The sequence below is a fragment of the Phaseolus vulgaris genome, chromosome 9 (genome assembly GCF_051622355.1).
Source record: "Phaseolus vulgaris cultivar YP4 chromosome 9, ASM5162235v1, whole genome shotgun sequence".
Taxonomy (NCBI): domain Eukaryota; kingdom Viridiplantae; phylum Streptophyta; class Magnoliopsida; order Fabales; family Fabaceae; genus Phaseolus; species Phaseolus vulgaris.
In genome coordinates, this window is record NC_143506.1 from 13,030,055 (window position 1) to 13,055,291 (window position 25,237).

Below are 25,237 nucleotides of genomic sequence, written 5' to 3' on the forward strand. Positions count from 1 at the left end.
AATATAAGAACTAGGCAATCTATTAATAATCAGATTTAAACTCGAATATTCCAACCTATTTTGATACTCAATGATGTAAACATATGATTTTAGAATGAATATTAGTTTCCAATATACTAATTATAGTAAATAAAATTAATAACACTAAAAGAACTTATAAATAATGAAAGACTTTATATATTGGTTTTTGTTTGACTCAATGTATAAGTTATTTAAAAAAATATCCTCATAGATACAAAATAGCATAATTCTGCTATATTTTGATATGTATATAACTCTTTTTATGGTGAGTTTTGTATCACCCTCATTACTAGTTTGAGAACTTTGTTGTTCTTGTTAGTGGAAACACTATTTATAGTACTCCAGGTACCTCTCTAGGAGATTTGGTAATGTACAGGAATCCTGCACTTTGATTTTGGAGATGGATATGTTTTTTTGGGGGCCAGTGATCCTTTTCTTTTAAGATATATATATCAACTACAATATCTACTCTGTAAATGTTGTAAGTTTTGTACACTTTTTGTCTCTTTCATTTTATATACTCTTCTTTTTAATATATCCTTTGCTTACTAATAAAAAAACAAAATACTATAATTTCTCTTCTCTCCCTACTATTGTGAATTCTAAGTTCTCTCTTTAAGCTCATCTTAAATCTCTTTTTTCTAAAGTCTTTCTTTTCTTTTCCTAAACTTCTTAATTTTTTTATTTAAAAACTATGTTTGTAACATTTTTATAATGACTGTAATAACTTATTTGTCTTACTAAAAAATCAAGGAAAAATATCAGAGAAATGGAATCAAACCTTGATTAATATAATTTAAACACAGTACACTACAACAAGAAAATCATGAAATAGAAATCAATTTTAGAGATAAAAAATAATTAGTTACTATAGTGACTAAATTAGAGATCATTCTAGAGACTAAAAAAATTTTTGGTTTCTAAATTAGTTTCTATTATTGTTAAATGGTTTCTAAATCGGTATCTAATTAGAAACCAAAGTTTTTGCTACCAAATTTAGTTAATTAGATACCAATTTAGAAATTATTTAACAATAATAGAAACTAATTTAGAAACTAATTTTGTTTAGTTTCTGGTCTCTAATTTAATCATTATAGTAACTAATTATTTGTTGTCTCTAAAATTAATTTCTAATGGATGATTTTCTTGTAGTGGTAGTAGTTTTATAACAATACAAATTCATGTAATATATTATTAATAATAAAAATTATTTTACATATTAATAATTTTTTTAATTTTTAAAATAGAATTTAATTTAATTAATATAGTGACAAATTATTTTTGTTTTTAAAATTAATTTTTATTTAATAATTTTTTTAGTATAAAAATGAGAGATAAAGCCTATTAAAATTGTTTCAAAAATATTAAATTCATTCATTTTCTGTTTAGTTGCTCTTAACTTTACAAGATAATTGTTATTTAACAATTGTATGGTCTTTATAATATAGTTCTTGTGAACTTACAAAAAAAGGCTTAAGATATTATAAACTATTCCAGACTATTATAATAGTTTTCTTGATAAACATAGTGTAAGAAGGTTTTATGTTAGAAGAGCTTAATAAATAAGAGTGTGGATTAAATTACAGTGCTAAAGGAGTTATATATAGGTTAAGAAAGGAAAACAATCATGGAGACATGAAACCTGCTAACTGGCCACTTGCATAAAGGGTCTAACAAGATCTGCTTGTTCCTTTCAAGGTTAAAAGGCCACAAGATCCCCCAAGAAAGATCTTGGGATAAATTTTACCATTTTTTATTTATTTCTGACCAAAGGTTAAGATGAAAAGGAAGGGAACATAACATGTTGCCCTTTGGTAAACATAAACATATAGTAATATGAGTAGCAAAGTAGCAGTAAGGTTACTGAGCATTTGAAGAGATGGAGTATCAGAAAAATCAACTCAGTCACTCTGCTGATATGCAAATTGGATCGAAATATGGAACATATATGATTCAATAATTGACTCACATCTCTAATAGGATTTGTTTCTTGTAGCTTTGTCATGAACTGTTTACTAAGGAAATCTTGCTGCATTGATCAGAGGACCAAATGCAGCAACATATTGTATTTGTATGGTGTGAAAGATGTTGGATATATATATATATTTCCTAGGGACATGACAAGACTCCTTGTGTGTTTTAGACAGAGAAAGTGAAGGAAAATACCAATTTTGTGTATGCTATTTTGTGGACAAAGCCTGGTCCCAAAGAGTCTATTATTTGCATGCATATCTACTCAATAATTAACCTCATGCACGATCTTGTCCGAACATATATTTTTTAACTTAGTAATAATTTTAGAAAGTATAATATGTTTTAATATCAATTATTTAGTTTCTAAATTTAGTAAAAAATTGTTAATTAGATATTAATTTAAAAATTATTTAATAATAATATAAATTTATTTTATTTTATTTTTTTAATTTTTAAAATAATTTTTAGTTTAGTTATTATTGTAACTAATTATTTTATTCTTTAAAAATTGATTTCTATTATAATGTTGTTTGATTAACCAACTTATCTTATAATCTCCTTAGTTATACAATAGGAAGTTAAAAGAGAATAAAAATGTACAGTTTAAATAGAAAAATGGTAGTAATTTACAGAAGTTAACAAATGCACAACTGCATGTTTAAAGGTGTAATTTATACAATGAAGTTTATATTATCTTTCAATCAATATTTATTTTTTATTTTTTTTATCAGCAAATCAATATTTATTTACTTTGATTATTAATTACTACTTAGACGTTATATCAGTAATATTTTTTAATAATTATTAGGGTAAAATGTTTTATACTAACAATACATATCAAACATATATGTTTTTTTTGACTAAAAGAAAAAACCATAGTAACTTACTATTTGATACAAAAAAAAATTTAAGTAATATTTTAGTATTTATTTATAAAAAAAAAATCATTTGACAACTAGTATATTAATATTATAATATATTTTTTCTTATTTTTAATTTAAAGTACTAATATATATTATTATACATATTGTTAAAAAGACTTAGAAAGGGAGTATTTTTTAGGAGTTTCAAACTTTATCCTACATTTTAAAGGAACCAATTATATCTTTTAAGAATTACAAGAAAGTGGATGAAAACTGACAATTTGTGAACTATACGCGCACAAGAATTTGTAATACCTTGAAAAATTTTATGAGTCTAATTTTGATATATTGCTAATGTAAAAAATTCCCTAAAAAAAATCATGAAATATAAATCAATTTGTAGAAATCAAAATAATTAATTACAATAGTAATTAAATTAAAAACAATTTTAGAAACTAAAAATAAAATTGGTTTCTAAATTAGTTTCTATTAGTTTCTATTATTGTTAAATAGTTTTTAAATTGGTATTTAATTAGAAACCAATGTTTTTCCTACTAAATTTAGAAACTAAATAATTGGTAGTTAAAACTTTAGTTGTTAATTAGATACCAATTTAGAAACTATTTAACAATAATAGAAAATAATAGAAACTAATTTATAAATCATTTTTTTTAGTTTCTAAAATGGTCTCTATTTTAGTTTCTATTGTAACTAATTATTTTGGTCTCTAAAAATTGGTTTCTATTTCATGATTTTCTAGTAGTGATTATAAGACAAATTAATTAAAAAATTATTTTATATATGAGATATAAGGATTAGTATAGACCTTGTTTCTTTATTTTGTAGTATGTGTTATAGATTAAAAAAATTAGGTTATCTTAATAACTTTACCTTTTGTATAAGAGTCAAATTATTTATTAAATATTTTAAATTAATTTATTTCATTCTTTTTCTATAAAATAATAATATTATTAATTTTATTTATAAAATAATTTTATATTATTAATTTTATTTATAAAATAATTTTATATTATCATTTAATAAAAAATATTATTAATATAATTTTATAAATTCAACAAACTTGTAGACATAATAATGCCTTTTTAATCTAAAATTCCTTAACTATTGTCAAAGTTGCTCCACAACTAAAGTATTTGAGCATTTGATTTTGGATTATCTTTTTTATAAAGTTTGTCGACAACTAAAATATTTGATTCAATATTAATAGACTTGTTACCAATAAATTTTTTTATTAATATATAAAGTTTCCATAAGTATAATTTATATATATATAAATAAATATTTAAAAAATATATTTTAAAATTTGTGATAATGAACTATTTTTATGATTAGATATTCTATTATGATAATTTGTTTAATTTTTAGTTGTTTGTGAATTATAATAGTGTAAGTTGTTGTTGTTCGTCTTGGTGTGCTTGTCAATAACATGCTGTGAAAATTATAAGAATTGATTTACAAGAAAAACTCAATTTATTTACGGAAGAATTCCGTAGGTAACAGACAAAATCTGTAAGTAAATTAACATTACTTACGGATTATCCAAGAATCAAAATCCGTATGTAATATGGACATTACCTATTATCTATGAACAGTGTGCCCGTGAATAACGAAAACAATAGTTATCCACCAAGTCCCTTGAGGAATATAATTATTATTATATTTGTTAGTATGATTATCAAAATTAATATAATTAATATTAATAATAGTAATAATATTAATAATATAATTAATATAATTAATTATTTTTAAATATTATTAAATATTATTACTTATTATTAAATATTATAAATAGTGTTAAAATTATTAATATTATAAATAATATTTTTTTTTTTTTAATATTATTTATATTATTAATATTATTATTACTAATATTATTAATTTTATTCATCTATTAATATCATTAATACTATTAATATTACTAATACTATTACTATTATTATTAATAATATTATTCATATTAATAATATTATTATATTAAATTTATTAATTTTATAATATTAATAATATGTATACCTATGATTATTATTATTTATGAATATTAATTATGATTTTATAATTATTCATATTATAATAATTTTTTTTAATATTATGTATATAATTATTATGATAATAGTTGGTAGGTAATAGAGATTCGTAGGTAATAGAAATTTGTGAGTAATAGTTGGTAGATAATAGAGATCCGTGTGTAATAGTTGGTAGGTAATAGATATTCGTGGATAATAGTTGGTAGGTAATAGAGATTTGTGGGTAATAGTTGGTAGGTAATGCTGAATTTACCTACGGATTCAAATTTATGAGTAATATTCGTAGGTAATGTTATTCGTAGGTAATATTCGTAGATAATGCTGAATTTACCTATGGATTCAAATTTGTGAGTAATATTCGTAGGTAATGCTGAATTTACCTACATTTAGATCCGTGGGTAAAAAATCATAGATAATATGATATTTTTGTAGTATTAAAAATGTAAAAATACAAGTTATCATTCATGGAGTGACTTAGTAGTGTTAAAATATAAATTATGTATAGTTATTTTAGATGTAAAACTAGTAATGAATTTATATGATAAATATTTGTATATGTATATGGTTCATCATTCATTTACATTTTTTTAAACTGGATTAAAGTTCATGCACGAGGATCTACATAGTCTTTTACCTTGATTATACGGATTTTATAACAAATATCATTACTTATGATGGAATGAAAGATCATCATGAGTAATTCTACCATCTTGATTGGCTCTTAGTAGATTTGTCCTACTTAAGAGTGGATGGTGAGAATTCTCTTTTAGTATGATTTGGTTTCATATGAAATTGTAAAAATACTTGTACATGTGAATGAATTTGATGAGACGAAGATGTTTCACTTACAAAACTTAGAGAATTATTTTATTTTTATTTTACGAGATAATTTAATTATATATAAAATTAAGATAAAACAAATTTTTTTTTTTTTTAAATAATTTTTAAATTTTTTTATTATTGTATATTGATATTAATAACTTGTAAAAGTAATTTCGTATTTAAGAGGTTGTAACACTTTTTTTTATGAGTTGTTATATTAAGATAAATGATATAAATAAATAATTTTATTAATAATTAAAATAAATATTTTAGGTTGAAAAGTATTAAAAAAAGGTGTAAATGTTGAATGGAATATAGTATTGTGACAATATTTTGAAACAACTATAACAACGTTTTTTTTTGTAATAATAGAACATTATATTTAGATATAATAACAAATGTAAAGAAAAAACAAAACAAAATAATATTTTGTATAAATTGTGAAAGAAGTGAAACAATCATGTATTGCAGTAATTTGAGTTATTCCTTAATTGGTATTATTCACAGCAAGGACATAAAAAATACATGAAGAGTGAGGTGATTTGAGATTTAAGAGACCATAAAAAGGAGGAAGAAATTAAAACTGGGTGATAAGGGAGGACATACTAGAGTTTCTTCATCCATTCTAATATTCATCTCTGATTATGTTTATGTTGATATATTTTATTTTGTTGATAAAAAAATCTCATATTTCATCTTTTAATATTAATCAAAAATTTTCACAACAACAAGAACAGTTGACAATTTAAAGAATATTTTTTTAATTACCTTATTCCCCTTTTTCATTTTAGTGAATAAAATAATATGTAATAATCTCATAAGCTTTTATTTTATTTTTTAGTTGCAGGGCAGCCTCCTGCAGTACAACACAAGCGTGCAATTGAGACATTTAAGATTATTTTTTTTTTATAAAGTTTTCGTGTTACACATATTTGACATCTCAGCTAAGTTTACACCTCAAGTAAATTGAGACGATTAAGATTAAGAAACATCAAAGAGTTAGAATATTGATAAATCACACACACAACTCTGACCTCATAAAACACACATCACTGAGCTATATTTTAATTTAAAATGTTTATTTTTAACGCTAGAGAGATGAACCATCTTATAATTATTTGTATAGGGTTAAAAAATTGATAGTAAAATTTTAAGATTTTAAAAGATAAAATGAACTTCTAATTAAATCTTTGTATGTTGTTATTGACTTTGAAATTGTATCCAATTTTTTCGTAATAATTTCTAATAATGTCTCAAAAATGAATGATATAAGTTAAAATTTAACTGATGATAATCAAAATCATGGCAAGAAAATGAAATATATATGCTTAAAAAGCTTGTTACGTATTTAAATACATTCAAACACAATACATATTCATCATAGAGACATTATAATTTTCAAAATTAAAAAAAATAAATATATTTTAAATAATCTATAGCAGTTTAAATTGTTCTTTATTCTGTAATTACTGTTTAATTTAACTATAAGCAGAGTTTTAGGTACCCATTTTTAAATAAAAGATGTTGTTTTTTCAAATGTAACATTTTTATCTTTCGAGGAAGTACTGAAAATAAATTTTAGATTAACTTATATAATTAACAAAAAATATTCTGACCATGCTAACGTTGGAGATTGAAGTCGTATCCTCACTCTTGAGTATAATTAGAATAGAAGTATTTTCTTATAAGTAAAAAAATTAACGAAACATGATGAAAATGTTTTCATAGATCTTAAAGTTTTTTCTTAAAAAAAATATTTTGCGGAAAAGAAAAGAGAACAAAAATTAAGCTAATGACAATTTTTTAAGGCTACAACTCAAAATATAATAACGCTAAAATTAATTTTATTTAATTTGTACTTTTTTATAATAAAAAAATATTAGTAATAATAAAAGTTTTAGTGTACTCTTCTGATCCATCCATCACAAATATAAAGAATCCTGAGATTGATTTTCGTCAACTTTTTGTTTGTGTTCTAAAATTTGTTTTTCCTACAAAAATACAGGATTTTGCACTTTGCAAGTGTATTTTTTTGTTTAGAAATTTGAATTTTTTATAAAAATAATAAATTCGTATCTTCTGGATACAATTTTAGAATAGATTTTTTCACTAAAGTATATATAAATTATTATTTTTAAAGATAAATAGATATGATTTTGGAACAGAAGAATTCTGAAATCATATCATAGAGTACTACTTTTATTTGAAATTGTAACCATAAAATAAAATAAGGCTTGTGTATTTTCGTAAAAAGAATTTATTCAAAATCGTAACTTTTGAATAAAAATATTGTATTAATTTGGGTCTGAAAACTCAAAGAAACTAATTAAATTGTTGTGCATGGCGTCAACATAGATTTAGTACCTTGTTAAGGACCTTAGTCCCAGAAACTTGAGTTTGTCGTCCTTCATAGGTTCAAAACCCTTTGAAGTTTATGATAAAAAAATTCCCTATAAATTTAACTAAAACTAAATATTACTAAAAAAAAAAAAAGTTAGTATTATCTACGAATTTTAATCTGTAGTAAATTCAGTATTACTTACGGATATTATCTACGAACAATATTACCTACAGATCTAAATCCGTAAATAAATTCAGTATTATTTACCAACTATTATCCATAGATCTTATTAGATACAAACTTTTTTCATATATCTCTATTACCTACCAATTATTATCATAATAATTATATACATAATATTAAAAATATTATTATAATAAAATCATAAATAATATTCATAAATAATAATAAAAAATAATAATCATAACTAATAAAAGTAACAGATTATTAATATTACAAAATTAATAATATTAATATAATAATATAATAAATATTTTAAATATTATTAATAATATAAATAATATTAATAATAATAGTAAAATTAGTAATATTAATGATATTAATAATATAATAAAATTAATAATATTAGTAATAATAACATTAATAATATAAATACTATTAATAAAAATATTAATAAAATTAATATTAGTTATAATATTAATATTGATAATCTTACTAATAAGTATAATAATAATTGTAATGTGACAACAATACTTTACTGGTATAATGCAGTTTAGTTCTAACTTTAATTACAATTGTCATGACATATATAATAATTGTCAATAATAATTATAAAAATTCAATAAAATAATATTTGTAAATAATAATTAAAAATAAAATAAAAAAAGTGATTAGGTATTATCTGGAGTTGGTGGATAAATTACCTACATCGAGATTACATACGGAATTTTTTCTGTGAATAATCCATAGATAATGTTGATTTACCTCTGAAAATTCTTCCGTAGATAAATTAAATTTTTATTGTAGTGGATGCAAACCGTTGCTCAATGAAATGAAGTGTAAGTAGTGAACATTTTGTTTTGATAAATAATAGTAATAAACATTATGAAAATGCAGAAAGAAAGTTTCGATAAGGTGTTTGATTAACACAGAACAACAGGCAGCAACTAAGGAAGCTAGGCGTTTTACATGCATAATGCAGAATATATTAATCTCCAACGCCACTTGCTCCTTTGTGTTTGTTAAAGTAAGAGCTTTAATAAATTAGAATAATATTGTATATAGTCCATTATGAATATTAAATAAAGTCTATAACTACGTGTCTCCATGCAATCTAAGGCTTAGATTCTATGATTTTCATATATTTGGGACCCTTCAGAGTTGGGGATAGCTAAGCTATAGCTTGGTTTCAAATGGGAACATAATTCAGTGATTATGACCTTATCATTTATATACAGCTAGCATAGGAGACATATACATCTGCTTTCCTCACTCTTCATCATCAATGCCAAATCTGCCTAATTAAACTGCCAACAATAAAATACAACAAAAATATTTATTTTTACAACTTTTTTTTTAATAAAAATTTTCAAGTTAGACATCACTATACAATTTGATATCTTACCTATGCAAAAGTAACAACAATCATCTGTCATCACATGAAAAAAAAACAAAAAATATGAAAGACTAAACCAAAATCCATATTTTAAAATGATACATAGGTAGACTATAACTATTCATAAAAAAATTTAATTCTAAAAATAAACTAGTTAAAATTTTATTATATTAATAAAATATTTTTTATAAATAAATTCTAAATTAGTCAATTTATTCACAAGAAAAATATGAAAAACTCTAAATTTAATATAAAAAGAATTAATTTACAATCTTTGAAAAAAAAGAAAAATGTTACTTTTAGAATATAAAACACATAAGTTTATAATTCTGATATGATATAGTAAAGTTTCAAAATTATTTTAACTTTTTAATGAAAATTCACATTTCAGTAGTAAATAATTTATTTTTAAATTATAATTTATCGTAGGATTTCAATATGTCAACAGTAAAAAAAGAAAAGAAAAAAAGAGATAATATTAAAAAATATTATTTTGACAATTAGATATTATTGAAAAAAAAAACTAGTTTACAACTATAACTTGTTAAATATAATTTTAAAATTAATTAATTTTCAGTAATTTTTTTTTATGATTAGTTAAAGAGTTTTGTAAGAGAAAGAAGTGAAAAAGAAGAAAGAGAGAGGGTGACAAGGATGATCCCAGTGGCAGTGTCTGCACCCACGTGAACCATCCTTGAATCAGTGTCCCCACACAGATCCTCCGTATCCATACGTGGACCCTCTAACCTCTTCTCATAAGGACACCACCCTTAGATAATCGCAAATCAATTGGGTCTAGTCATCAAATTTATAAACTAATTACTTTCTGCTTCTAATTCATACATTAATTCAATCTTCTGTCTTCTACTTTTTATTCACTACTTCCTCATTTTCTAGCTCCCTCTTGGATAATCAGGACCTTTTTTTTTGTATCTGTCCTCAAGACATTTCCTTGTTCAATCGAACATGGGACTCATTCAATGAAACCTGGGACAAGGATAAATGCAAGGAAATTTGTAATTATATTATTCTATTATGTGTCTCTGCTCATAATATATTATTTTATTTATTCTATCGGTCATCTTATTTTATCATTTTATCTCTTAGTTTCCATCTTTCTTAATTGAATAAACTTTATATATACCACATTTTAAAGAAATTTGCATGTGAAAGAAACGTTTTTTTTTTCTTTATCCCTCTACTCATTTAATTAAAAGAAAATATTCAGTGAACAACAAATCAATATATAATACCATGCCAGCATCAATTTTAGAGAGAAAACAATTGTATGTAGTATATTAAAAGTCAACCAACAAGTAATGAGTAATATATATATATATATATATATATATATATATGTAGTTAAATTCTATATGCAGTTTTCTTTTTTATTTTTGATCCACTTAACCATTTTGGATCTTATTTCTTTATTTTATTGCCAAATATTATTATTGTAGTTCTTATAAAATTGTAAGCTTGTTTACAGGTCTATGTTATATTGAAAATTTTATTTTAGTCTTTATATTAATGGAATACAAAATTATCTATTTTTCAATCGCTACTATTTATGTGAGCTCTTTGACAAAAATGCATTTAAATGTTACGAGTAGAAACAAAAAAAAAATTAAAAATTGATATTGTAAACATTCATAGTGTTCCGAAATGCTGAGTTATTATACTAAGTATATATCTCTAATGATTTTCTTATCAACAAAAACTCATGAAACAGACTCTGGCATTGTATATTTTAAGTTCTCTTTCACCTCACTCCATCACTTTCCACTAGTTTGTTGTATCTGTCACTTGCTTTCTTTCTTTTGAATCCTTACACAGAAAAATGAGGTATAGCTTTAAATTTAAATTACTGTGTACTGTAGTTTAACTGAACTGTATTACCATTCTTCTTTCTAAAGGTAGAAATATTTAGCTGAAGACCTAAAAACAGTGGCCCAAGTGAAGCTGTTTCCACAGTGAGAGGCACGTGTGGCCTCGCTCCTCTCACGTGAACATCCACGTGCCTTTACTCTCACCTTTACCCAGTTTCTGGTGGTCCTCTCTCCTATAAATTCAGACCATGTATCTCACATCCTAGACAAGCAGTAATCACTCATTTATTCCTCACAATTCACCTCAAGCACCAATTTTTTTTATCTATTTTCAACCCAAACCCCTTTCTCTCTCTCACTACATCAACTCCGTTCTACTTCTTTCTTGCTTTCTTATTTTCTTTTGTGTTCGAAGAAAGAGAGTGAGTGCAAAAATCTTCATCTTTCTGCATGTTGCGTATAGAATCTTTAAAGCGAAATCCTTCTTACGTTAACCCACGACGCTGTTCCAAGATTTTGTTCTCTTCTCTGGAACTTCCCAACATTCTTCTTCCTCCCCCTCACCCACCATCACCACCACAACCCCACAACCCAATACCTCATCATCATCAGCAGCAGCAGCATCGTTATCGTACACTACACACATGACATGCATGTACACTAGCTACATACATAGCCTGTGGGGTACTTTTCTAATTAATTATTATCTTGTTCAATTAATGGCCGTCAACAACAACAACAACAAGCTCCTTCTGTTAACATTCGCCATATGCCGTCTAATAGTAACGGTGGGATTAACGGTGGTCCCGGAGCTGCTCGATGTGGGACTCGAGGGTCGACTGAGCGTGGACACGTGGGAGCTGGAAGCGGCTTCGGTGGACTTCGGGAGGCTTAGCAGAGGGGCGCCTTCGGAGGTGGTGCACCCTGCGACGGCGGAGGACGTGTCGAGGGTGGTGAAGGCGGCGTTCGAGTCGGAGTTCGCAGTGTCGGCGAGGGGGCATGGACATTCGATAAACGGGCAAGCGCTGATAAGAGAGAAGAAAGGAGTGGTGATTGAAATGGGAAAGGGTGGTAGCGGTGTTAGAGTGTGTGAGAAAGGAATGTATGTGGACGTGTGGGGTGGGGAGTTGTGGATAGAGGTTTTGAGTGCAACATTGGAGTATGGGCTGGCTCCCATGTCTTGGACCGATTACTTGTATTTGTCTGTGGGTGGAACCCTATCCAACGCTGGAATTAGTGGACAAACCTTCAATCACGGTCCTCAGATCACCAATGTTTTTGAGCTCGATGTCGTCACAGGTAATTATTTCAATAACTGTTCAAAAATATCATTTTCTGGAGAGTAAATCTCAGTGGTTACAAAAACACTGTTTAATAATGTTTTTGGAAATGCTTGTTGCCCATTTTTATATTATTGGGATGTTTTGTTGTGTTATTGTTGGGAAAGTTGGTGGTTTTTAGTGTAAAAAAAAATGGTGTGCCAAGTAGTTGGTGTTGTTTCTGAGGGGGAAAAAGGTTTTGAGTAATTAAACAGCGGTGTCCCACTGGTTTGTCTTTAGCGTGGTTAATTAGTAGTGTCGTAACTTATTGGTATGATAATGGGAAGTGGTGTAACAGGAAAGGGTGAGCTGGTGACATGTTCAGAAGATCGTAACTCGGAGTTGTTCCATGCTGTTCTTGGCGGTCTTGGACAATTTGGAATCATCACAAGGGCTCGAATTGCTCTCGAACCAGCTTCTCACAGAGTATGTGTCTCTCTCCTACGTAATTTCTCTTTCTTTGTCTCCTTTTCTTCCACACACTTGTACACCACCAATTCATTTTGTGTGCACTCTTTTGTTATCCTACTCACTCCTCACCTCTCACAGACTCATAATATTTCACGTAATAGACAAAAAATTGTTGGAAAAGCTGTATCAAATGAATACTATATTTATCTATGTAATTTCTTAATGCATACACTACACATTGCACTCCTCATTCTTTTATTTTTTTAAAAGCAGCCTACTCGGTGTAAAAAATGGTAAAATATAAATATTATTTCCTTTTTCCATCTCATGAAAAAGTCGGTTGAAGATGACTCCCATGAGATAATAGGAGGGGCACACGATACGTCTTTTCTCCAAAATCTTTCTTCACATCAGCGACAAAACCTAAAAAGGGTCATTTTCCAAGGGATGATTTGGGTACTCTTCTAATAATATAAACCTGGACATTCTCTAATCAACTTAATTAATTTCTGTTAACCAACTGATAACACTATCCATAAAGGAATATTAACGAAATTAGTTATTACATACAAAAAAATATATTACAAAAAGTTACTATATATACATGTCTATTATGACTGCATGAATACAAGTACATACACTATTTTTTCCTTAATGTGATGTTGAATTTTTTTTAGTATAAGATGTGTAATATATGATAAAAATTGAACAGGTTCGGTGGATAAGAGTGCTGTATTCGGATTTTGGAAGGTTTTGTGAGGACCAGGAGTATCTGATTTCTCTGCATGGGAAACCAGGGAGGGAGAGATTCGATTATGTGGAGGGTTTCGTGATAGTTGATGAAGGACTGATCAATAATTGGAGGTCTTCGTTTTTTTCACCAATTAACCCTGTTAATATCACTTCCCTCAACGCTGATGGAGGTGTTTTGTACTGCTTGGAGATTACCAAAAACTACGACCACCACAACGCAGATTCTGTTGACGAGGTACACACTCAACCCAACGTAGATTTTCTCTTCTTTCTCACTCTCTCACTTTTAATAATATTGATCACTGCCATATACTTAGTGCGCTGTTACGTACCTAAAATATTCATATATCAGTAGTTTTATTCACTCGACTTATCTTATTTAGTCTATTCATAAGGTGTTACTATTTTATTATTATGTATACTTTTAGTTTCATACATTATATATGTATCTGATCATCACTTTAATACAGAAAGAGATTCCGATAAAGAGTAAAGAAGAATACACCAATACGTGTTTTTTTAAGTGAAATGTAAGGCTTAAGTTTCTAACACTAAATCAAACATAAATGCGTAATAATTAGGTCTTCGGACTTTTCCATTCAGTTTTTGTTATTTTGATCAGCTCATAAATGCATAAGAGGTCCAATAGAATATGAAGAGAGAAAGAAACGTAACTGGCAAAGATAAAAGGACAACTTCAATGCCATTGAAAGAACGAAAATAGTATTATTCAGTATAACGGTAGTTTTACCACATTAAACTTGAAGTTCAGACTATTCCCTGTGTCTTTTCTCCAAATCATTCTAGCACCCTTCAAAGGAACACTCACGTTCTGAAGCGTAGCGAGTTACATATTTGAATGTTTATTTTCTTAAACATATGAAATCTTGAAATTTAGTTATTTAAAACAGAAGAAATTATGTGTCAAAATCTCACCATAACTTTCGTATCATTACTTAATCTCTTACTTTTTTTTTGGTTCAGAAATTCATGCTTGGTTTAATAATTCAATATCTGTCATGTTTTGGCTAAAAGCCAATTGATTACTAACTATAGACAGCTAGCAATCATCTATAAGATGCATATTTTCTTTCGTTATCTCATATTTTATTGAATTTTTTGGGTTATTTTCATAATTTGTTGAATTTAAACTTTGTGTCGCTGTCCTCGTATATGATTGTTCTCTGTACCAAACACAGACCAGTCTGTAGTCGTACAACAGAATGCAATAAAAACACAGAAAGAAAACATGTGGAAGATCTTGTGCAATCTAGCATCTGGATTCAATCGCAAGATTGAATACACCCTTCACAATAGTTAATTTGATGGTTTAAAAATGCCTTGGCACTTCACCAGAATAATCTCTTGCTTCTTTTTAATTTCTTTTAGTTCTTCTCAAACTTTAAAATAATGGGCCTCATCCCGACAAAAGCTACCACCTTTCTTTTTCGTGTTTAGCTTTTTTAATTTCGAAAAATAATTTATGAACACTCAAATGTTTTATTTATCTCTACAAAAGGAAACATAAAGATCTATCAATATAACTATAATATATGATATATTGTCATTAAAATTAGTGAATATCAGTCTAGTACTAACGTGTGATTTTAATATTTGGTCTTCCTATTAACTTTCTTTTTGAAAACCTTTACATTCTCACTTTTTTTATTCTAAATATGTTATCAGTTACGTTATTTTAAATAATTCTTATTTATTTCAAACACACACATATTTAACATAGAGACGAAAAAGTATCTCCATTTGTTTTCCTCTCTAAAGAATAACAATTTTACAACTTACAAAAGTTTCCAAATTTTATTAAATGTTCACTAAATTTATATTTTGGATAAAAAATAGCAAAATGACTAAACTTTATTGATTTTGAAAATAAAAGAAAAAAAATATTAAAATTAGATGAAATGTGCATGTAATAATTACATTAGTTTTCCTTTGGGGTTTTGATTGTTCTGCATTGCAGTTGCAAATTGCAACGACGACAAGGACAGTTTAATAGATTTCTACGTTGTACGTTTTTATGGTTGGCAGGAAATACAGGGTCTATTGAAAAAGTTACATTTTTTATCAACATCGGTATTCACATCAGACTTGCCTTACGTAGATTTTCTGGATCGTGTACATAAGGCAGAGTTGAAGCTTAGATCCAAGGGTTTATGGGATGTTCCTCATCCATGGCTCAATCTTTTTGTTCCAAAATCAAGAATAGGGGACTTCGACAAGGGTGTCTTCAAGGGCATTCTCGGAAATAAGACAAGTGGGCCCATCCTCATCTACCCTATGAACAAAAGCAAGTAAGTTCCACATGCATCCATTTACTACACTGTATATAGTTTCACTTATCATATTAACACATGCCTAGTCAAATATGAAGAATAAAACCACCTCATGCTTGCAGGCATGTGTAGATCTCCTCATATATAAACGACATTTCCGTTCCTGACAACCTCTTATCTGGTGTCAGTGTTAAGGTCTATATCTCATTCCTCATTTTGATCCAACTTGGTTAACATATAGTGTAGAGAAGAGAAAAGTAAATAAATAAATTCAATGGAGTAATGAAACAGAGGACGAAGTTTTGAAAAGAATTTGGATATGGAAGAGAAAATCTGTGCAACAACATAATATATGTTTTCTACAACGAATATTCCCAATAAGTGTGGAACTTAATAATGATATGTGTGCATGATTGATTGACAGATAGTACTGTTGTCGGAATGAATGGATTAGGGATATAAACAAAACCTGTGTTAACTATGTTTTGTTTCGCTAATGATAGATATGGCAACATCCGTTTGTTTCCACTTTCATTATCATGTGCACTAATCCAGGTTGTCAATAATGTTTGTAGAAAACATTATCAGGGAACTTTTGAGAAGTTGTAAGCTAGTACAGAACTGCACCCGACCATGAGAGAAAAAAATCTTAGCCAAGCTTAAACAGAAGAGTGTTTACTCCAATTATTTAAGTGGAAATGAATGGAAAGAACAAGAAACACAGCTATAGGTATGTGGATGTAGTAGAAAGACACGGAGACACGAGGGTTGTATTGTAGCCAACACAGGAGGTGAAAATCTTCATCAAAGCCAGCTAGGAAGAGACACGTTTATTTTCTTTCCCTTTGTGAAGAGCATAAGAAAACAAAATGGATGGCCATATGGTCATCCAACTGGGGAGATTCTGGTGTCAGAAGATCTTCCATAGGGACCAGTTCTCCAATGGTAGGGATGCCGTGTCCTCTCCTTTAACATAGTTCCATAGCCAACCGTCCAGGTCAATTATGTTCAGTTTAGAAAATGTCAAAATTAAGGATAATGTGTTGATGAAGGAAAAGATAGATGTTATTTAGTGTGTATAGATAAAAAGGAAACGAAGCACCACCACAAAGGGCATAAAGAATATAACAAGGTAGTGTGTATCTGACAAGTCAAAGGATTGTTAACAACGTAGTAGTAAGTAAATCCCAACAACTGTGTAGTGTGTGTAGTATGATTGCATGGATGAAAAGAAAGGTCCAAAAGATGATTTTGGTGATGGTGATGTGTAGGTGGGACCATAGGAGCTCGGTAGTGACACCAGAAGAGGATGTGTTTTACCTGGTGGCATTTCTGAGATCAGCATTGGATACTGAGACACTGGAGTACCTGACTAATCAGAACCGTCAGATTTTGAGATTCTGCCATGGTTCGGAGATCAAGGTGAAACAGTACCTGCCCCATTACACTACGCAGCAGGAGTGGATGGACCACTTTGGCGATAAGTGGACCCAATTCAATGCCAGGAAGATGCAATTCGATCCTCGCAGAATCTTAGCCACAGGCCAGCAAATTTTTCAATTTCATCCCTCCTCAGCCCTCACCAAGGAGGATGATATGTAATGTAATTTGTACCTAGTTAGTTAGCTAGAAACATGCAAAACATTTTCTCTTTAATAGATGAATAAGGAAATCCACTGATGGCTTCAAGTTTATTACCACTCATCCAGTGTAGAACAAGTGTAGTATTGTTGTTATTAGGATCGTAGAAAAAAAAAAGTTAAGAGAGAAGGTGTTGTAACGCGATGCGAGGGAGGGTAATAAAATTGGAGTTGGGGTTTTGTAATAGAGAGAGACAGAAGTAGGTAATTAAGTAAGATTATTTTGCCCAATGTATTTATTTATGATGTAAGTTGGAGTTTATGTGAAAGGGTTTTAGAGTGGTGGGGCCCGCCAAGGAGATGAAAAGGGGCAATGTGCATGTGCACATGAGATGTCGCTGTGCAGTGCCCGTGATCCCGACCGCCCGTCTGCTTTGGCTGCTTCCTCCATAACCACGCAGCTGTTCCACTTCCACTCCTTTCTCAATCTTTCACTTTTCACTCCTTATGAATAATGTTAATAGGTTAAGAGTTTAATACACATGTTTTGTGAGCTTAACCTTTTTTTTAACTTTTCATTAATTAAAAATAATAATTTCATTTTTAACATCGGTATAACAGAATCCGGTGTAGCATGCCTTACTGTTTGTGATGAGATGGTGTCTACTCATTTATGAATTATGTATTCTAAGTTGGGGACACATTTTAGTTTCTGAAGGTTAAGGAAGTAAGATGCATCGTAAGGGAGCATTGGCAAGATCAATTTGACCTGTACTAGGTAATGTTGCTGCAAAAGCAGGCTTTGTGCTCACTCCATCTGTTTATAATTTTCGATGTAATTTTTATATTTGTCATTAAAGAAGATAAAAAATAGTACAAAATATATGATTTTTACAGATTCAAGATAATATTTGTTTGACCATAAAGATCTGATATAATTAATGTTTAATTGATTTTTATTCAATCCAAATAATCTCTTTTTTTAATTAAATTTATATATGGTTATATTTAATTATCACCCTTCTGACACAAATTTGTCTCAGAAGAACGCGTCTCTTCCTTTGACCTTAGCCTGGTTATATATACAACCCCAACTAACGAGGGTCTAGATTTCCAAAAGCATATATTATCAAACCAAGCGATTTGCCTGCTGAGATCCTCATTATGGTAAAATAAACTTGCAAATATTCTCTTTAATTCCGCAAGTTGCCTAGCTACTTGGTTTGGCATTATTTGCAAATAAACTAACAGAATGGGACGTGAAAATTAATGACAAACCGGAAGAGGACACAATTCTCCCTTAGATGCTTTAGTACGAAGAGATTTAGATGTTATTGGTTTGCCGAAAGGAAAGGGCTAAAAGATACTACTCAAAAACCATAATATCAACCCAGCTCAACACATAGCAAAAGTGAAACAGTTTTTAACAAAAATAGGAAAACAGAAGCTGCTAGCCCAGGCAGGAGTTATCATATGAACGCAGATGGCTCGAACACGAAAACAAAATGGGTGGAATAAGAAACAGAAATCCTTACATAATGTTTTACTTGTCAAATATTAAAATAAAACAATGGCTGAGATTTCATCCAAATTATTCAAAACTGGAGAGGATTTTCTTCCATGGATTAAGGATGGAATATGTGCAAAAATAGTAAATTGAATCCTGATAAAATTGGCGCCAGATGCTAAAGCAAATATGTAATTCAGCTTTGCCATTCATTTCCCTCGCCAGCACGACCCAACCCAGCCATCTTGCCCAGAGTAGACATTTACAATCAATTTTGTTGAGTCATGAGACCAGAACCTTAGTAGAGAAGAATACAACGTGGAGACTTGGTATACCAGCCCAACCATTCTTAATATGATCGGTAATAGTGCTCCAACAGCAGGGGTAAATCATTTCATTCCACTATAGAAGGAAACCCATCACCATACTGGTTGAAAGTTTGAGCAGAGAATCTCTTTCGCTGTTAACAATAAGATCATATACGCTTTAATAGAAGAATAACTCAACTAAAATATGGTAACAAATGAAACACCAGCAAAGAAATATCAAACCTACCTGCAGAAATAATCCACAAACGCTAATTTGAATCATCTTCCACTTCAAGTTGCTTCCCAAACTTCCTTAACGCAAGTGAATATATAGTTTTCCTACTCACTGATGTTTTGCCGGTGACCAACTTGACAGCCTATTACAGACCCAGCAGTTGAACTTAACAAACAAATGTGTTGGAATACACATCAAACAAATACTGAAATTAACTGTGACTACTCAATAAATTAATTGCCACGTAAATTAGGTAGTTTTAAGGATGATTAAATTCAATTCTAAGGGAGTAAAACAGAGAGAAAGAGATATACGAGTGAAGTTTTCTTAGCAGAGCTGAGCATGATCTTTTTCACAAAAAATGATGTGACAACATCAACTAATAGAAAGAGAAAAAAGGCAACCACCATCTTCAGTTTAAAATGAATATGTGTCATAATATGGATATTTTTTTCCTCATTCCCCATTTCTTTTAATTCTAAAGCTAGAGAAAATTGATGATCACTTAAGCACACAACCACTCAGGACCAGCGTCTAAATCCACAACCATTTTCATTACCTTGACTTATAAATAACATATAACCATATATCAAGCTTCTGTTTAAACTAAATTTGAACACACGCAAACGTAAGGAGGTTACTACCGTAGAAAGACTCTCCCCACTTGCAATCAGTTCTCTTAGTTCACTCTCAAGCTCAATGTCCGATGGAGGTTCAACTTTAGAATTTGCTTGCCCTTGAATCAATATAGTAAGTTCTCCCTTCACTTGACGGAGGGAAAATACTTCCTGGGCTTCACCCAGTGTACCACGCCAAAACTACATAAGCAATATCTACTGTCTAAGTTAAAAAAATACCATGAGAGCAAGAATGCTGCATATTGATTAAGCTAACTACTAACAAAAATCTATTTAACAAAGGCATACTGCTGGGTTTCTATTAAGTGTCATAAGTCCCCATTTATTTGTATCACTACAAATTAAGTGAAGTATAGTTGCAGAATCAACAACTTCAAAATAACCATAACAAGAAATATTATGATAGTTAATTGAAAAGAATGCATTTCATATAGTAAATCTCACACTCAATCTCTCTTCCTCTCCACAAGTGCCCTGTTCAATTTTTCTGAGACACTGATGATTTTTTCATTCCTCTCACACTTCCACCTCATTCTTTTCAAGATTTGTGCTCCTTTTCGAAATGCTTCATATTTTTTTCTACAAGAGATTTTTCTGAACAGATTTCTCTGTTAGGTTCCTCAGTTTTCTTTAATCAATTGCTTTCATTCCTCTCATACTACTCCTACCTCTTTCTTTTCTAATCTGTGTTCTTCCTCTGGAAGCTTCCTCTTTCTTTTCCACACATGATTTTTCAGTATTGGTTTTTCTCCTAAGGTTCCTCATTTCTCTTCGATCAATAGCTCTCACAACCTGGTTTTTTCCTCTCTAATATATTTTCCTGTTTTTATTTCATGGAATTTGAAGTTATGAACAGACGAAGCAAGGTTGGCTCTCCAAGACTTCGGATCCACTAGAGTTATAGCCATTAGCCATCCAATATGTATTTACTCAAACTATCCAATCCAATCCATTAACTTTATTTTCTATAATTTGGTAGCTCGGTTGGATCCATTTATGGATGAAATGGAGGGATAACCGATAAACAGATTCAAGTGTCATCCCTATGGAACAGTAGTGACTACAGAAAGTTAAATGCTACACGTACCTCCTCATGTATCTTAGTCATTTCCCGAGCAATAACACATTTCCTGCAATATCATCAAATTGAAGGGTCAACCAATCTGATTCAATATTCCCTAACCACACCTCTGAGATCCTATAATGCCCAACGCAAGGTCTTGCAGAAAAAGTAATTACTTCCCACATAAAAAAATAAAAACTTACTTAAACTATTACTTTCACAACTTCCTTCTGTTTATTGAAAAAGTTTAATGCACAAGATGTCAAAATTCATGCTAAAGTTGAATGATAAAATAAACAAATAGATCAGAGTTCAGAACATCAATTATTAATATATTGCAAAAAATGCAAACAAATGATTCTCCAACTGGAAAATTAAAGAGGACAGCAGTACACCACTTTTAAGCTAACTCCCAATACCTTGCATCACCAAAAATTGAAGAACTCTCATCAAGGAACTGAGAAAGCTTGTGAGGAGGAACGTAAAATATTTGTGTAGTAGTTTGATCAGCTGAAACCATAAGCCTTTTTCTTCTCGAACCAGAATGTTTAGGAAGAAAACCAACTGCAAATTAAACATAAGAAAAGCCATTTTAGGTCCCAAAATACCATAAATGCAAAGATTCAATTAATTCAGCATATTACCGAATGTAAATTCATCAGTAGGTAAACCCGAAGCAGAAAGAGCCGACACCAAAGCACAGGGACCAGGGATTGGCACAACCAGGATATTCTCACTAACACACAATTTGGCCTGCATTTTATATTAAAGAAATCCTCTACATCACCAAACAGGCACTTAAGAAACATATAGAGATATTCACAACTAAGGTTCTAAAAGAAGGTCCTCAACTACAATTGCCTTGGCAAAATTATTGTTGTCAACATGGTTAAAAATTGTGGTCGGGACAGCAATTTAAACGCACTTGTTGGAATTCTCCACATTATCAAGAAATTTAAGGAAACTGTGTTCGCCACCGCAAAATTTGGAAACCTCGTCGACAACAATAAAATTGCAAGCAAAAACACACTTACCAACTCCATACCCGGATCACTGATGCCTGGCATTCCAGCATCACTTATAAGAGCCACAACATCACCCTGCTTCAACCTTCTCAGCACAACCTGTTCCCTTTGTGATTCGTTGAATTTGTGATAACTCATCTGAAGAGCTACAAAAGCGCATCAGAACACGCAAATTGTAAAGTAATCACAAGTTGCTATTGGTCGATACTTACGAGAGGCGTTTTGATGTTATAGTGATGAAGCAACTTCCCTGAGTGCCTCGTGTCCTCCGAGAGTATAACATCAGCTGAGTTCAGCACGCGAAGAGACCTGCGCGTGCACGTCAAACAAATGCAGAGTTAAACTTAAACGCCGAACCGAAATGAGGAAAATATAGAGTGAGATGTTTCGTACCTCAAAGTGATATCTTCGAGATTTCCAATCGGTGTTCCCACGAGGTAAAGACCGGGTTTCAGAGATTGCGAGTGACGAGTATCCGTTTCGTGAGCCTGCAAGTGGAAATTCAAATTCGGTGAGTTATGCAAGAAATATTACAGCGAAAAAACCCTATGCATGGCGTGAAAACGAAATTACCGGTTGTGGAGGGAGATTGATGCCGGAACTATAGCAGAAGGAGTAGGGAGAAGAGTTAAGTTGCTTGCGAACGGGAATGCAAAGTCCATAGGAACCACCGGAACGACAGGGAAATGGTGCGGCAATAGAAATCGCCGACCAAGGTAATCGTCGAATCAACATTTTCCCTCTTCGGAAAATTGGGAACGCTATCGGTGCAACACACAGATGACAGATCCTTTTGGTTTTGAATAAGGCCCAATCGATTCTACAAGAAGCCCAACAACAGATGCTTTGACTTTTACCTAAAACTTCAAACAAACAAACAAAAGGAGGTCGAGAATCATTGGGAATGAGATGCGTTGGACACATTCAATAAAAAACCGGCACCTCAATAAAAATATTATAGAATAATATTAAATTCAAAAAATAGAAAAAAGATTTTGATCTTTTCAGTTTTTCCTGATTTCAAAATTGAGCAATCTTTAGTGTGCCAAGTACCTCTTTGATGAAATGTCAAAGAGAAGTCTTGCTATCTGGAATGCAAATGCAATGATATAGAGATTGACCAAATTTGATACGAGTAAAGGGTCTTTGTTCATACTGTTTAGAATGAATTAGTTTAATTTCATCTGGTTAAATAGCATGCTCAAAGGACTTGAGATACTTATTTGGAGTATGTTATGAAATATAAGTCATACTTTTTTATATTTTTTTTAAACTCTAAATTTTAAACTCTAAACATTTTCAACATATAATTTTAGTTAACAAAATTTAGATTATGTGATTATGTTAATTATATATGTAATGCTGAGAAACATTGTTACTTCAATTATAGAGATTTAGTGCACTCACATAGAAGGTATATCATATTTATTGAGAGAGAAAAATATGGAGAGATCTTTCGATTACAAGTAAAACTTTTATTCTATGTGATAAGTCACCTTAACTCAATAAGTTTTTTATTTTGATTGAGAAGTATAACACAATTTTATGAGAGAAGAGTATAAAAGATAATTGTTAACACGAGTTTATGTGAGCAGAGTATAAGAGATAATTGGTCTATGTTATATGTTCTTACACGAGTTTGAATATGTTTATTCCTTAATTGATCTTGTTGTGTTGATTTTATGATGTCATTTGAAAGGTTACACTCCTACGTCGGGACAGAGGGAGATATTGTGTATATGTAAAAAGTACTTCAACTCTCAATAGTTTGAATATAATTATGAGTAATAAATGTTATTGAATGTATCATTTACGTGTCTCATGCTAACCTATTTATATAGTTTGGGTTGAGTATGTGCGTGGATGAGCCTCAATCAGTAGGGACGAAGTACTTAGTCTTATATTAATCTGACAATACGAATGATTTAGAGTGTTGGATTGGGGATTAATGTCATTCTTAATTAGATGTCACATTAGATTTTTTATATGTGTTAGTTCTTCAATAGGTGGTCAGTTGTTCATTGTTTTGAGTCAATCTTCACAGTTCTTCACCTTGACTCCAAATCATATAAGAACTTATAGTTTCAATTTCCTTTTTCCTCAAACGGAATATTATCTAACTTCAAACATAGTTTGAACCTCAATCTTGGCAAGGACTTTCTAAACACTTATGTTGGATTTTTTTTTTCAAGATCAAGAACTCTTAGACCCGGTAACTTCTTTCACGAAATGCAATCTGATGTTTAGGTGTTCCGCCCTCTCATGGTAAATTTGATGATCAACTAGATATATGACATTTTAATTATCATAATGAATAATTCCACAATACCTAACTCTCCAATCATCTACTTCAACTATAATATCTGAGAGATTGTGTGTTTATAATTTATGTAGACGAAATTAACCTTTAAAATATGAATATTAGTGAGTTTAATATATCTTGGTACAATACCTTTCTCTAATTTGATTTAATGAATGTGATTCCTTCAAAGAGATAATAAAGAAAACTATGAGTTTCTACCCACCTTTATTTTGCCTAACAATTAATCTGACCTGCTAACCCATGAAATTATGGGAATCCCTCCCAATTCAAACTCACCCCACAGTTGCTAGAAAAAGATTTTGAATTCAACTATTGT

At 29.8% G+C, this 25,237-nt stretch overlaps 2 protein-coding genes across 8 annotated transcripts; one reads left to right on the forward strand and one right to left on the reverse strand.

Annotated features, from left to right (window-relative positions):
• Positions 1-11,732: 11,732 nt before the first annotated feature.
• Positions 11,733-18,381, forward strand: CKX5 (cytokinin oxidase 5). Of its 2 annotated transcripts, XR_011082890.2 has the most exons (6): positions 11,733-12,767; positions 13,086-13,213; positions 13,911-14,186; positions 15,998-16,260; positions 16,365-16,437; positions 17,514-17,942. XR_011082890.2 is itself a non-coding variant. In XM_068626692.2 (5 exons), exons 1-5 carry the CDS (start codon positions 12,113-12,115, stop codon positions 17,842-17,844), a joined length of 1,653 nt encoding a protein of 550 aa, XP_068482793.2. In that variant the 5' UTR covers positions 11,733-12,112; the 3' UTR covers positions 17,845-18,381. The 2 variants fall into 2 exon arrangements, 1 of the variants encoding a protein (XP_068482793.2); XM_068626692.2 differs by lacking the exon at positions 16,365-16,437 and having other exon boundaries at positions 17,514-18,381.
• Positions 18,382-19,310: 929 nt separating this feature from the next.
• LOC137821597 (Tetrapyrrole (Corrin/Porphyrin) Methylase) lies at positions 19,311-23,674 on the reverse strand. Of its 6 annotated transcripts, XM_068626260.1 has the most exons (11): positions 23,652-23,674; positions 23,172-23,461; positions 22,992-23,086; positions 22,811-22,907; positions 22,608-22,736; positions 22,218-22,326; positions 21,993-22,137; positions 21,598-21,640; positions 20,517-20,690; positions 19,885-20,014; positions 19,311-19,789 (listed from the first exon to the last, which is right to left on the reverse strand). In XM_068626260.1, exons 2-10 carry the CDS (start codon positions 23,331-23,333, stop codon positions 19,907-19,909), a joined length of 1,062 nt encoding a protein of 353 aa, XP_068482361.1. In that variant the 5' UTR covers positions 23,334-23,461; positions 23,652-23,674; the 3' UTR covers positions 19,311-19,789; positions 19,885-19,906. The 6 variants fall into 6 exon arrangements, with proteins under 6 accessions (XP_068482361.1, XP_068482360.1, XP_090151628.1 ...); XM_068626259.1 differs by lacking the exon at positions 23,652-23,674 and having other exon boundaries at positions 23,172-23,604; XM_090295502.1 differs by lacking the exon at positions 23,652-23,674 and having other exon boundaries at positions 22,608-22,744; positions 23,172-23,518.
• Between the last annotated feature and the right edge of the window lie 1,563 nt (positions 23,675-25,237).